Source organism: Alosa alosa, chromosome 24 (assembly GCF_017589495.1).
Source record: "Alosa alosa isolate M-15738 ecotype Scorff River chromosome 24, AALO_Geno_1.1, whole genome shotgun sequence".
Classification (NCBI taxonomy): domain Eukaryota; kingdom Metazoa; phylum Chordata; class Actinopteri; order Clupeiformes; family Clupeidae; genus Alosa; species Alosa alosa.
Window position 1 is genome coordinate 5,096,047 of NC_063212.1, and position 13,782 is coordinate 5,109,828.

The following is a 13,782-nucleotide window of genomic DNA, read 5'->3' on the forward strand; positions in this document are numbered from 1 at the left end:
TGAGCAACAAAAGCTGATTGGACGCATCAACAAAAATGAGGTAAATAATCAAAATGGCCAATTACGTAAGGTAAGCTGAAAGAGAGGCCATGTCAGCAAAAGCATTACTTCACATAACATCCAGGACAACATCCTGTTTCTGTGATATTAAGAGCAGCCGTAGCTGTTTCTGTGCTTGGCTTCGCCTCCCATAATATGCAGAAACACACAGCAACACAATTTCCTTCGGCTGCTTGACTCATTTCCCAAACTTAATGGATCTGATTTTTTCCCCTGTCTGCCTCCCTGTGTCCTTCCCCTCCATTGAGTCTGTTTACGAGGAAATACAGGGGTAAAAAGGGTCATCGACCATCTGATTTGTGAGACGCCGAATTGCACTCACCATTGCTGTTTTTCCGTAAACACTGTGAAGCCCCAACTATTTTGAGAGAAAAAAAGAGAGAAAGAGGGGGATAGAGAGAGAGAGAGTCTCAAACAATGCAATTTGCTACAGTTGGACAGTGGCCTGGTATCGATTTAGAAATATAACAGAGCAGCCTATTTCACTCGGCTTTGCCACTGTGTTACCATGATATTACAAAGATATATACATTCACACCGAGGCTCTCTGCCAGCTCCATTTATTATTAAAAAAATACCTTCAATCAAATTAATTTCACAAATACCACATTCCTATTAAAGTGTGTAAAATAGGTCAGGCAAGCAAAGGTGTACAACCTTTTTGAATATACTGTATGGAACAAATCTCATTTACTAAAGATTTCTGAGTGAAGAAACAGATGCCCATTTGATGTCACCGCTAAACCAATTTGAGTTCAGTCCTGAGCTTATCTTCTGACTTTCTTGTAAATGAGCAAAGTGGAATGCCTTGTCAATTTTCATACTCAGAGACAACGGTTGCAATCACATTTGCATCTACAAACCGTACTGAATTAGCGTCCAGAATACAAAGTCTGCTTCAAAGCGTGATATTCATTTTGTTACAACAATGAAGGAGGCCGACATGTAGTATGCTGTTGGATATAACTGATTAGAGGGATCATTCTTTGTCTTACCTCCACCATCTCCACATCATGTGGTGCTATCCATCTCTACTCTTCCCTGAATTCCCTCCTATGGCATCTCCCCTTCTCCTGCCACACCTCTCTATCCCTCTCTCTTTCTCACTCAAGCAAATTGGAGCGTTTAACTTTGCACGTTGTGCCATTCCAACCATGTAGACAAAGAATTATGAAGGATGATAACTGGGGAAACATTATTGTTTTATTTGTTTGTTCCCAACCCCCCCAGCTGCAAAAACGGAACTTTGTTGACAGAAGCCATGAATAACAATAACACAACATTATTAAAACAAAATAAAGCTGCAGCGATACATCCCATTTCCTAGCGAGAGTGAGAGAATAAAAAAATACAATAATTTGTTTTTGTTAAGGGGTGATTACATTTAATCAATTGTATTATGGTGTAAAATAAATGGAAGTAGGCAGCCATTTTGATAGGTCCGTTCCGTTGATGCGCTGCGAGCGGAACGTTGGTGCTATACATCTTTGGAGAAGATGGGAGAACAGGGAACAAACGAGAAAGCAAGTCGCATAGAAGAGGACGGAGCAATAATGCACAAATAATTAAAAATCCATCTTAATAACGCACATAGCAATTCCATTACGTCCCTCAATTTGGCCAAACTAATGTTGACTAATAGCACTTGCATTCCACCACTCTTTTGAAGCCATTATAATGCATAGGCAGCTGCCATGTTGCCTGGTAGAATTAATGGTCCTGTCCACATGCGCTCACTTGAGTGCTCGTTCCCTAGTCTGCATCTAATCACTTTCCATCTGGGTCATTATGACATCACAAGTGCTCAGGGTAAAGCCTCTTTAGGTACTGTTTGGAACGCAGCCCTATTTCATTGGAGCCTGTACCTGCTTGGCGCCTTCATCTTCCTCCTCACGCCCAGGTAGCACTTGACTGACTTTAAAGGCACCTCCCTCTCTGGCTTAGTGCTCTAAAACAAACAAGGCAAAAATAACACTGGTTATGAGGCACAGTGGTGGGACATTACACATTCATGTTGGACATACTCATGTTTACTTTATGTTTAGATTAATGTTATTCATAACATAGTTGTTAAGGTATACAGTAGTTTGAAAGGGATTCTTGAATTGGCCAAGAAAACAGGCTTTTAAAGGAGAATTCGATTGTGATATTGACCTAAAGTGTATTGAAACATGATACCAGTGTGAACGTTATGTCTCATAGCCCATCTCGGCTTGTCCCCTGCACTCCAAAATCTGGCTAGTTAGCCCGATGCTACCAACAGCTTTTTCAATAGTGGTGCTTCGCATCGGGCTAGCCATGCAAATAAATCACTGTTTTACACCCATTTCACGAGGGCTCAATGTATCTCCACACTTCATTGGTAGACTTCCGAGGGGCCCTGACATTTAAAACGAGACATTGAGAACTTTGAAAAAGCACTGGTAGTTTACTTACAAGACGATTTATACAGACAGTATCTTCGAAGTTTAGCGTTTGCAGCCATCTTGAATTTAGTCGCGAGAAGTCGAACAACAGTAAGAATGAACAGGTATGATAAAGGGATCAGATTCCAAAATAATTCTGTGGAAATGCATGGATTCCAGTTTCTTCCAGTAGCAGCAACTGGAATCCATGCATTTCCCACTGAATTATTTTGGAATCTGATTGTCGTTTTTGCATTTAATATTTTCCTTTCATGCAATTCTCATTGCAGTGTTTCCCCACAGTGTATTTAACAAAGCGGCATGGCGCGCCGCTGGATTTTCAACGCCCGCTGCAACATAATATCCGCGAGATTCACTTAACACACTGTAAAAGCACGGCCAGCGTCATCTCGAAATTGTTTTCTGAAAGTCTTGAGTAAAGTTAAGTGCATCAAATCCGCGCTTAGCCTCTCATTATTCAGGACATATATGCGGCATGATGTGTCAGGTGATTACAAGCCCAAAGACAAGTCTGCAGCCCATATGGCTAGCCCTCCACGTTCTGAACACGGTTACATTGTTTAGCTATCCGACTGATGGGGTCTTGCTCCGCCACAGTGTAGCCTATGGTGTCATCGTTCACTTGTAGGTTACACAATAAATAGCCTACTTATAGGCCTGGTGACAATAAAAATGATATTAGTTATATTTCATCACGAAGCTGTTTGTATGCCGTGAATTGGCTTGTAGCCTATGCCATATGTTAAGCTTGAGCAATTCCTCTGATCCAAAGCCTGCTTTGACACATTGACACTAATGTGAAACATGCATCCTCCTCTCTAGCCTACATCAAATAAAAGAAACCAATTCATGATTACGAAATGAATTTAACATGGGGAAAAAAGTTTGTTCGCGATTTAGCCTACTGTTGTGATCGCGGTTCTTTCTGCTGATTGGATTCTGATTGTCGTCAACTCTGAGAACTCTTGCTCGGTTGACAATTTTATCAGAGCTGATTTCCCAAAGATGAGCCTCCATCAACATTTCAACGACAAATTATTAAAAGCGTAAAATTGCAATAGAGTAAACCAATGTGCTACAAAGGTGTATGGTCTTACCGTTAATTGTAGCCCTAGACTTGTAACGTTAAGCGTGGGGCTACATGTAATGTTTGCATGGGAAAGCTAGGCGAACACAGTCTAGGCCTGTTTAAACTTTCTGATAGTTAAAGGAAATATGAGCATATGTTGGCATATCGTTATAGCCTAAATTCTGTCCACTTAGCTATAATAGGCTATCACAAACAGACCTTGAAGACGTTTGCGGCATTAGACATAAGACCTACATTCTCTTATCAGAAAGGCGTGTTCTCATAACTTGGCGTTCTCTTGGCGGGTGAGGCGAGCAGTCGCGCACTTCAATCAAGTAGCCTAGGTCCTTTCGAGTTAATTGTGAGTGAGTTGTATGGTAACTGTGGGAGTGATGTAGAATAAAAGTGAGTATTTACTTTTTATACGTGGGTTTGTTGTTTTGGGACTGAGAAATAGACAAGGAGAGCATCTGGCTCGTGCATGCGTGTCAGCATTAATGGCCCCAACAATTCAATTCAATAATTACCAAAAGAGCCTTAGAGATGTTCTTTGAAAAGCCCAGAAAAATTAAGTGCTCGCAGATTGGGTGTGGCCCTTTGCCATTAAGACAAATTTAAATAAATTGTAAATAATCTTTTTTTCTGGGTTGTGCCATTTCATTTTTCTTCTATCATTTTTAACCAATAATGTAAAAAAAAGCTGAAAATGTCCACAAAAGAAACAAAGGTATGATAAAAAAAAAAAAAAAAAAAAACAACCCCCAAGTAATAGCACGCTGCTGGAAAAATTCTAGGGGAAATACTGCATTGGGTTACATTTGTGGTAAGACTAATGTACCTTCTTTGTTATTATGACTCTTAATATAAAAACGATTTTTGAGAGACTTTTATTTTGACAATTCATTCGAATAGGGAGTTGTCAGAAGCCCTAGTTACAGAAGTTAGTTTGACCTTGCCTGCTGTGGAGACAGCTGTCTTGTCTTCCACTCCTCATTTGCTACAGTTTGTTTCCATGTTTGTTCAAGCAAAGCGTCTGTGAGTATTTTGTTTTCATAATTGGTCATATTTCTAGTTTATTTCATGGTAATTCATATGCTAATGTTGATAGGTTAAAATGCAATTAAAAAGCGAAGTATTTTTCACAATGTCATAACAAACACATGGTGGAGCTTAGCTAATTTGTAATTCATGTTTATTCATGTACAATTTTTGATGTATGTTTTGTATATGTTTGTATTTCAGTTTCACAATACGATTCTAGTAAAAATCACAAGAAAGAATCTGCTTCTGTGAAGTTTCTGAATCCTTGTTTAGCTGCTTGGATAGCTAACTCTTAGCGAGGCCAAGACACTGATCCCTTATCATACCTGTTCATTCTTACTCGTTGCTCGACTTCTCGTGACTAAATTCAAGATGGCTGCAAAAGCTAAACTTAATGAAGATACTGTCTGTATAAATCGTCTTGTAAGTAAACTACCAGTGCTTTTCAAAGTTCTCAATGTCTCGTTTTAAATGTCAGGGCCCTCGGAAGTCTACCAATGAAGTGTGGAGATACATCGAGCCTCATAAATGGGTGTAAAACAGTGATTTATTTGCATGGCTAGCCCGATGCGAAGCACCACTATTGAAAAAGCTGTAGGTAGCATCGGCTAACTAAGCCAGATTTTTGGAGTGCAGGGGACAAGCGAGATGGGCTATGAGACATCGTTCACACTTTCGGTATCATGTTTCAATACACTTTAGGTCAATATCACGGAATTCTCCTTTAAGGTGCCATGTGTAATGTCCGCCAAAAAATCAATTCATACTCCACATTCCATAAAAGATGGGGCAGTATACCTCCAGAAAGTGAGTTGGTCTACCCTAGAGTAACAACCGAGACACGTGTATTGCAGTTTGGCTGGCTGTTATGTTGCCCGCATACTGCCTCCCATGGCCAAAACTGGTATTATGACACCTGTCGGGCTGTGGCTAGTAATTTAGCATGCTAATTCAGGTTGATATCTCTGCAGCACTATACCTTGTAATTTTTTTTAATGACACCATCGCCCTTATTTCTTCTCATTCTTTTGATGCGTGTAGCTCATTTTTTGGATATTTTTACCTCAATTTTTACACATGGCACCTTTAACATATGTGAACGTACATCATGTAAAGCATCACACAAAAATAGTTTGACTAGGCCTCATAGTCTTCATAATCCGTCCGATGAAGGACTGTTCATACATTACTGTTCTGTTTAAGCTATTTTTCTCCTGTAGTTGTCACAATCCTCTTTTTTGCTAATCTTTGACCGGCTTCACTCAACCATTCAATGTGTGACAGTGATTCATAATACAAAGTGTAAGTGAAGCAGATTATACAAAGAATTAGAACTGAATAAGTGTTACATGTTATATCTAACATGATCCTGTGAAAACATAAATCTGTAGTATGTAAAATGATCAATCGGACAAAAAAGTCTTGACACTGATGCTTCATGTGGGGAGCAGAAGATTATTTTCATCTCATCGTGGTTGACTAACCTTCTCCACACACACACACATCGTCAATTCCAACCTGACACCCTCGAACAGTCTCCCCCGGTGCAGAGTTTAAAGAAGCAATAAAATAAATTTATTCTTCAAGAATATCAATTAAATTTCCGCAAGACTGATAATTTCCACCTTCCCAGTGCGATAATTAGCCAGATTCTGAAGCAGGCGCACATTAGGCTAATTAAGAAAAGAACAGCCTTCATTCAGAGTGGTTTCGCCTCTTTGCCTATCCACCCACCACCCAACGCGCACACACCTCCCTCAGATCAATTATTAACACATCCACACACACTTTTACAAACTACATCTCAACTGGTGCAGCACACTCCAAACACCCAGGAGGCCTTGTTGTGAATGTGTGTGTGGATGTGTGTGTGTGTGTTTGTGTGTGTGGATGTGTGTGTGGATGTGTGTGTGTCTGTGTGTGTGGATGTGTGTGTGTCTCTCTCTGTGTGTGTGTGTGGGTTTGTGTGTGTGTGTGTGTGTGTGTGTGTGTGTGTGTGTGTGTGTGTGTGTGTGTGTGTGTGTGTGTGTGTGTGTGTGTGTGTGTGAGAGAGAGAGAGAGAGAGAGAGAGAGAGAGAGAGAGAGAGAGAGAGAGAGAGAGAGAGAGAGAGAGAGAGTTATTGCCTCAGGCTAAATGCTGCTGTGAAGTCCTCTTCCATCTGTTGTGGTAATTTTACATGTGTTCTCCTACTATGAAATGGAGGGAATGTCTTTTCCTACTTTTGAAACGAGAATGTAGAGCATTTGGCAAAACATGACATTGTAGCTTTTATCCTGACAAGATCATTCTTAAAGGTTGTATCTTAAAGGTTGTAAACTAAACAGAGAGCTAGCTCGCTACTCCCTCCCACTCCCTCCAGTGCAATTGAAACTCTCCTAAACGCGCATCTCGTTGGTTATTGGTTGTAACACTTTATTTTGCCTTTGAGTGGTTGCCAACACTTGTTGGTAGCATTTGTTTTTGTATACAGATCTCGGAGCCTAGGCTGCCTACAGAGACGTGGTTTTTTGACGGCCTGCTTATGGGACAGGCAGCTAGCGGATCGTTAGGAAAGATTAGATGAAGGTGATCATTTATGTTTGGGCCTTTTTTGGGCCTGAAATTGCTGATAAAACCTTTAAGGTGCAAAGATCAGTATCAAAAGATCAAAGATCAGTTGAAGTATAACCTGTGCCATCAATGAATTACCTCTGACTTACAAAATACTGTACATAAACACACAAACTGCAGAGGCTCATGGGCATATCCAGAAGCGGTGATCACATGTGTGCAGAGATTGTGGCAGTAATTCAGCATTAATATCGTCATCTTTGAACCTTTACATCACAAGATATTGGCAAATATAAGTCTTGATGGGACCGTCACACTTGACAATGTCACTTGCAGCGTCCTCTATGGACGCCATTTCACCAAATGTAGCGTACATCTAAAGCAGGGGTTCCCAAAGTGGCACTTTAAAGACAGATTTTAATTCCAAGACGCTTGCTGAGTTCTGGATTTCAGTCGAGAGGGAATATCCACAGCTATCCAAGGCCGCGATGGACATACTGACGCCGTTTGGCTCCACATGCCTGTGCGAAAAGACTTTCTCTGCACTGACATATATTAAAAACAAATACAGATTGCGTCTAAATGTGGAGGATGATCTCCGTGTGGCCGTCTCCACAATTAAACCAAGAATGGACTTGCTGTGTTCCATCCATCTCATTAGATGAGATTAACGCTGAAACATAGTTGCCAAAATGTAAATTTGCACAGCAACAATATACTGTATGTTTACAACAGTTTGTGGATATTAGCCTGACTGAGATATTCTTCTGGAAATGGAAATTAAAGTTATGTTTCAAAGTTGCACTCATGTTACATGGATATTATTTTTTGACTAAGGTATTCTGCTTTTATCATATAGTAAAGTTCTATATGTAAATTCATAACAGGCCCGCTCTGTTCTTTTGTGTTGTCGTTAAGCCCGTGTTTGGATAAGCCTAGTGCGTATGGCCGGTGTGCACATTTTATTTTATTTTTTGAGTCACATCCAGGGATAGTGGGGGTCGCCAGTCTCTGGCACGGTTATTTTGGGGGTCGCGGGTTGAAAAGTTTGGGAACCCCTGATCTAAAGGATGTAGTACTGGTGTAACAGGCCAAATGTAGCGTACATCTAAAGGATGTAGTACTGGTGTAACAGGCCAAATATAGCGTACATGTAAAGGATGTAGTACTGGTGTAACAGGTCAAATGTAGCGTACGTCTAAAGGATGTAGTACTGGTGTAACAGGTCAAATGTAGCGTACGTCTAAAGGATGTAGTACTGGTGTAACAGGTCAAATGTAGCGTACGTCTAAAGGATGTAGTACTGGTGTAACAGGTCAAATGTAAAGGATGTAGTACTGGTGTCTAAAGGATGTAGTACTGGTGTAACAGGTCAAATGTAGCGTACGTCTAAAGGATGTAGTACTGGTGAAACAGGTCAAATGTAGCGTACATCTAAAGGATGTAGTACTGGTGTAACAGGTCAAATTTCTTTAACTTTGATCCTTCACATCACAAGATATTGTCACAAAATTGCTTTGGCTGCTGAATTTTATTTGGTTGTTGACAGCCTTTTTGTTATTTGAGCATTTGAGCCCAATTAAACTTGAAGAGATGTGAGGAAATGTGGTGCATATGGAGATGTGAGGTGTAAGTGTGCATACCCAATTTCAAAACTGTCTTGAGATACAGAAATGTACCCATTACAGCATCCCCTATGAGTAGCATTTTACAAAACTTGCCATATGTCAAGAAGTTGTCATGGTGATCATACATGACATACTGTATGTCATGAGGCTACACCTTTTTGCCACAAGATATTGGCGAAAAGCCAGATTTTGCATTTACAGTACATCTTTCTTTAGATGGTGCTGCATTTCAAAATGAGCGATTATATTTATTATGGGCTGGGTTGATGTCATTGTCATTGAGACCAACAGACCACAAAAATGTTTTTGTTTTCTATTGTTTTTGCAATCTTGGGTGCAACAGTTGGTGAGTTATTCTGTGCAAAACTGCTTTCAGTCTCTCTGGCTTTCGGGGGGGACCAGCGCAGTGGGGGGAGTGGCCTCAAGTGGCCAAAAGCTTCTATTCCCTAGCAGCCTAGCATATTAGTGCAGCCTAGCATAGATATTAGTGCAGCCTAGCATAGATATTAGTGCAGTATAATGCAGTAGCTTTCTAATATCTATGCAGCCTAGTGGGTACATGGCCACTACGGTAAGTTTTACCTGCCCCAGGGTTTCAGTGACTTAGGAATCGTTGACCAAAGGGAAAGATGGAAAAAAAGACTTTGACAAAATCTACATGCACACTAGCGGCGGTCACAATTAAAGGCAATTAAGAGTTTGCATTGCTTCAGTGCTCTAATTGTTGCCGGCTGTTTGTTTGCAGTCAGTTTTTCTAACCCTCAAGGCAGGAGCTAAAGAGCACGCAGAGCGTGGGAGTGGGTAAATGAAGGTATTGAACAGAGGAGAGGAGAGATGCTTGGTTTTCTATTTGCGTTGCTGTTGAACGCTAGATAATTTTATAACAAAAGAACTACGATTCTTATTCATTATCCCAGCACAAGGCAAAGCACGACTTGTGATTATTTTGATTTGTGGTTTTCTGGCGCAGAGAAATGCAGTGGGTGCTTATCAGAGTGTGAGTGAATGAGAAATGTGGGGACTCACTTTCATGTCCTTGTACAGGACGAGCTTCTTGTCTCGGAGCATTAAGTAGCGGTCCTGGAACTTGTTGCCGGAGAGCAGCTTGGAAGAGCCATCTTTGAACTTCACCTGCTCCCCTTTCATTGAGTCCTTAAGTTTCTCTGTGAAAAGGTACATACACACACACATACAGTAAACACACACACACACACACACACACACACACACATATATATATATATATATATAAGAAACCACACACACACACAAGGATCCACCAAACACATAAACACAAATGCACATATGATAGCCAACACATTTGCACACACACGCACACGCACACAAACACACGCACACAAGCACACAAACACACAAACACACGCACGCACACACACACACACACACACACACACACACACACAAACACAAATCAATAAGGACAGAAGAAGGCTGATCAGCTTTTCCGGTATCATCCACAAGAAATGCTTCTCTGCACACAGTCCAGCAATAATATAAATAAATATCTACATCATGCATTAATGTACTCAAGGGGATATGGCAGTAACTCAGTCCACTGGCGTGGAAAGACTAATAGATATGTATTCCACATGGATAAGCTTAAACCCTGAGCCATTACTCTCTTAGGGCATAAAAACAGGCTGTGCACTGCACATGATATCACTGTTCAATAAAAGGCCATAAGTGCAAGTACTTCCTACTGTCTTCTCTTTCTGATGTGCTTAATGGCTTGCAGAGCTGGGGGCGGGGAGAGGAACGGCATTAAGCACAAGCAGCTTGTTCCAGAAACAAATTGATTTCTGTTCCATTCAGTGGAGGTACTGGAAGAATCAATTAATAGGGGGTTGTTGGATAACGGATGACAATCACAAGCAGGTAGGGCCCTTTCAGTGAAGCCAGTCACTGTGAGCTAGGTTAAAAAACAATGTCTAGAAATAATATTAGAGTGGACAAAGAACTGTGGAATATGTAGACTTGTAAAACATATTTTTTAGGATACTTTATTTAATCCCCTGGGGGACATTGGGCAATTTGAAATTGGGCATTTGACCTACACAGAGTGTTCATTCATTCTACCCAAGTAGGTTTTTTTCTTCAATTCAACCTGAGACTTTTCGGGTCCACCCAAGAGTGCCAAGCCTGCCTCTAATCGTCCCTATGGCTCCATAGGACAACAAGGGGAGACCAACCACTACCAATTTAGGGCCACGGCTGCTGAGGACACCGCAGATACTGTATGTTCATGGATGGAGGGGTGATGACTGGAATGTGTGTGTGTGTGTGTGTGTGTGTGTACTGGACTGCTGTACCTGCGCGGGCATGGGGGAGTTTGGCAACCGGAAACTTCTTGACAATCAAAAATGCAGAGCTGGGGTCTTCCAAGGAGCTCCACTCTAACACCTGTTCCAGAATCTTCTCTTTGTAGTGCAGGGGCCTCTCTGAGTTCCAAATAAAAAGCAAACAGTAGATTAAGCTTATAATGACTAATTACTTGAAAGCAGGGCTGTAGTCAAGACCACCTTTGTCGAGTCCAAGACAAGTCCAAGACCAGGACTAGTCGAGACCAAGTCAAGACCGAGTCCAAAGAGGTTCGAGTCCAAGACAAGACCCGAGTCCAAAAAAGGTTCGAGTCGAAGTCAAGACCGAGGTCCAGGATAGGAAAAAAAGTCTTGTGCATGACAGTATCAAGACAATCATTTTGGGTTATTATTATTATTATTATCTAAAAGCAAAAACAGTGTGAACACACCCAGGATTTGTAAGTGTAGCCATTCCCCTTCTCCAATATTATTATAGGGCTGTCAAACGATTCAAAATATATATTTTGAAATGAATTAATCTCGATTAACCGCAATTAAAAAGTTCCTAAAGACTAAAGCTTCAACATAAATCACAAAATTAATGAGTAACCACAAAGGTAAAAGTAAAACACTTTTATATTATTTAAATGATAATACTGACACAGTAATTGTGTTTTAAAGTATTCATTTCTTAAGAAATACTACACATATGATGCTGTTTAACTCATTTGTAAATGGTGCACTGTTACTTTAAGCCCATTGTGTACGTTCTCATAATGATCTTTTTTACCAGCTCCATTGAAATATAGCCTATAGCTAGTCCACAAGCTCTAATATTGTTTGTACCACATGTATTGTACAATATTAACAATGATAATCATGATATTAAGTTGGTATAAACAGTTTTCATTCCTTTGGAAATAGAAGCATGTAATGACATGATTCTAGCTAGACATTTTCTGTTTGCAATTAAAAGTGAATGATGAGCCTGAGCCAGTCACCTAGCTATCTGAATGGAATGTGTTTCAATCGGCATAATATGTGCTTCATGTAAACAAATGATTGAAGACTTCAAGACTCACCAGTTCCATTACACAAAGGCAAAGACAACTCTTCATATTTTTGTCCATTTTTTCAAATCACAGTGAGTGCAGCCTACATACATGTTTATAACTGGTCAGTAGTGGAAATCGGATAAATCCATAATCTCCTCTAACCTCGTCTTTGTTGCCTTCCTTTTATAAGTTTCTTATATTAAAAAGGAGATATCAATCATCATCAACAACGACAAGCCAGCTGGAGCCTGCCAATCGTTTTCTCTCCTTCGTGTGGGTTCAGACAGCTCTTAATTAAATGGGTAGCATCCGTTCAAGTTGGATCTTAATGGAGAGGAGCCGAAAAGTATCATCTTTATGTAACTGTTGCAGTTGGTGCATTTTGACATTGTAAGCGTTATCTAACAAGAGTGAAAAGCAGTTTGCAGTAAAGCTACCATTTGGCTAAATGTTGGTTCCTCTTTATCTTCAGCTAACTCCACAGACAGTAAAATAAACTCTCAGGCTTGCGGTTTTAGGTTTTGCGGCTTCCGTTACGTGACATCAGCCCCCACAAAGGTAAACACTATTGAGTTAATATTTTTGTAACGCATTATGTATTTCAAAATGAATGTATGATTAACACGTTAATTTTGATGGCCCTAAAGACACCTGGACTCGGTCGAGACCAAAAGCCATATTTGGCAAGACCAGTGGCGAGACCGAGACAAGACCAAGTCCAAATACTAGCGAGTCCGAGACAAGTCCGAGACCATAGAAAAAGCGGTCTCGAGTCGGACTCGAGTCCAAGACCGGACTCGAGTACTACAGCCCTGCTTGAAAGCAAAGTATTCATTTCATATCATATCATTTTTCATATTTCATATCATTTAAAAACAATGTTCCTCTCAACCCTACCTCTCTACCTCTTCTCAACTATTTAAATAGAGCTGTACATGTAACCACATGCACTCCACTGTTAACAAATGCCTCTAAGCAGAAAACATCTTCATATGGACAATATGACAGTGCTCAGCCTTTCTAATGTAATGTTATAACCTTACCATGCTAAACGATTCAAATCATGTAATTACTAATTGACATTAATGTCAACGTAAACTTACATGTACAGACAAAATGGAGTCTTTTACAGGAAAAAGCCCATTAGTGGTTTACATAGTGAGTGAGAAAAAGCATGTTCACGGATGAGTGCATAGATATTGGATTTAATTTCTTGCTTCCTTCACTACCCTGTCCCAAAACTGTGCTTAGCATCACATCACCACAGTGTAATGCTTAGTGTCAGCTGGGAACGCCATGAAACACACACACACACACACACACACACACACAATCCCATTATAAACCATTTGCTAATTTTTCCCTCCCTGCCCCCTTTCCATCACTTTTATAATTATGTACTTCAATTTTGCAATTATCCTAAGCAAATCTGAACATGATTACAAAACACAGTCATGTGCAAAATAGACCCATTATCAAGCTCTCATTTGTGAACAGGATAACACGGACCAAACGTCTGCGCACTCGCACAAATACAGACACACACACACACACACACACACACACACACACACACAAACACAAAAACACACACCCTTCCGCTTCTTCATCAACACAATCACATCTCATTT

General features: G+C 40.4%; 1 protein-coding gene across 2 annotated transcripts in view; it reads right to left on the reverse strand.

Moving 5' to 3' along the window:
- The window catches only part of arap2 (ArfGAP with RhoGAP domain, ankyrin repeat and PH domain 2), a 113,381-nt gene that overhangs the window by 4,506 nt on the left and 95,093 nt on the right, over window positions 1–13,782 (reverse strand). For both annotated transcript variants that reach the window (XM_048236534.1, XM_048236533.1), the window contains exons 25-28: window positions 11,106–11,234; window positions 9,802–9,938; window positions 1,926–2,008; window positions 383–418 (exon numbers count right to left, since the gene is read on the reverse strand). In XM_048236534.1, coding sequence (XP_048092491.1) covers window positions 383–418; window positions 1,926–2,008; window positions 9,802–9,938; window positions 11,106–11,234 — 385 coding nt within the window. The remainder of the gene's footprint in view (window positions 1–382; window positions 419–1,925; window positions 2,009–9,801; window positions 9,939–11,105; window positions 11,235–13,782) is intronic.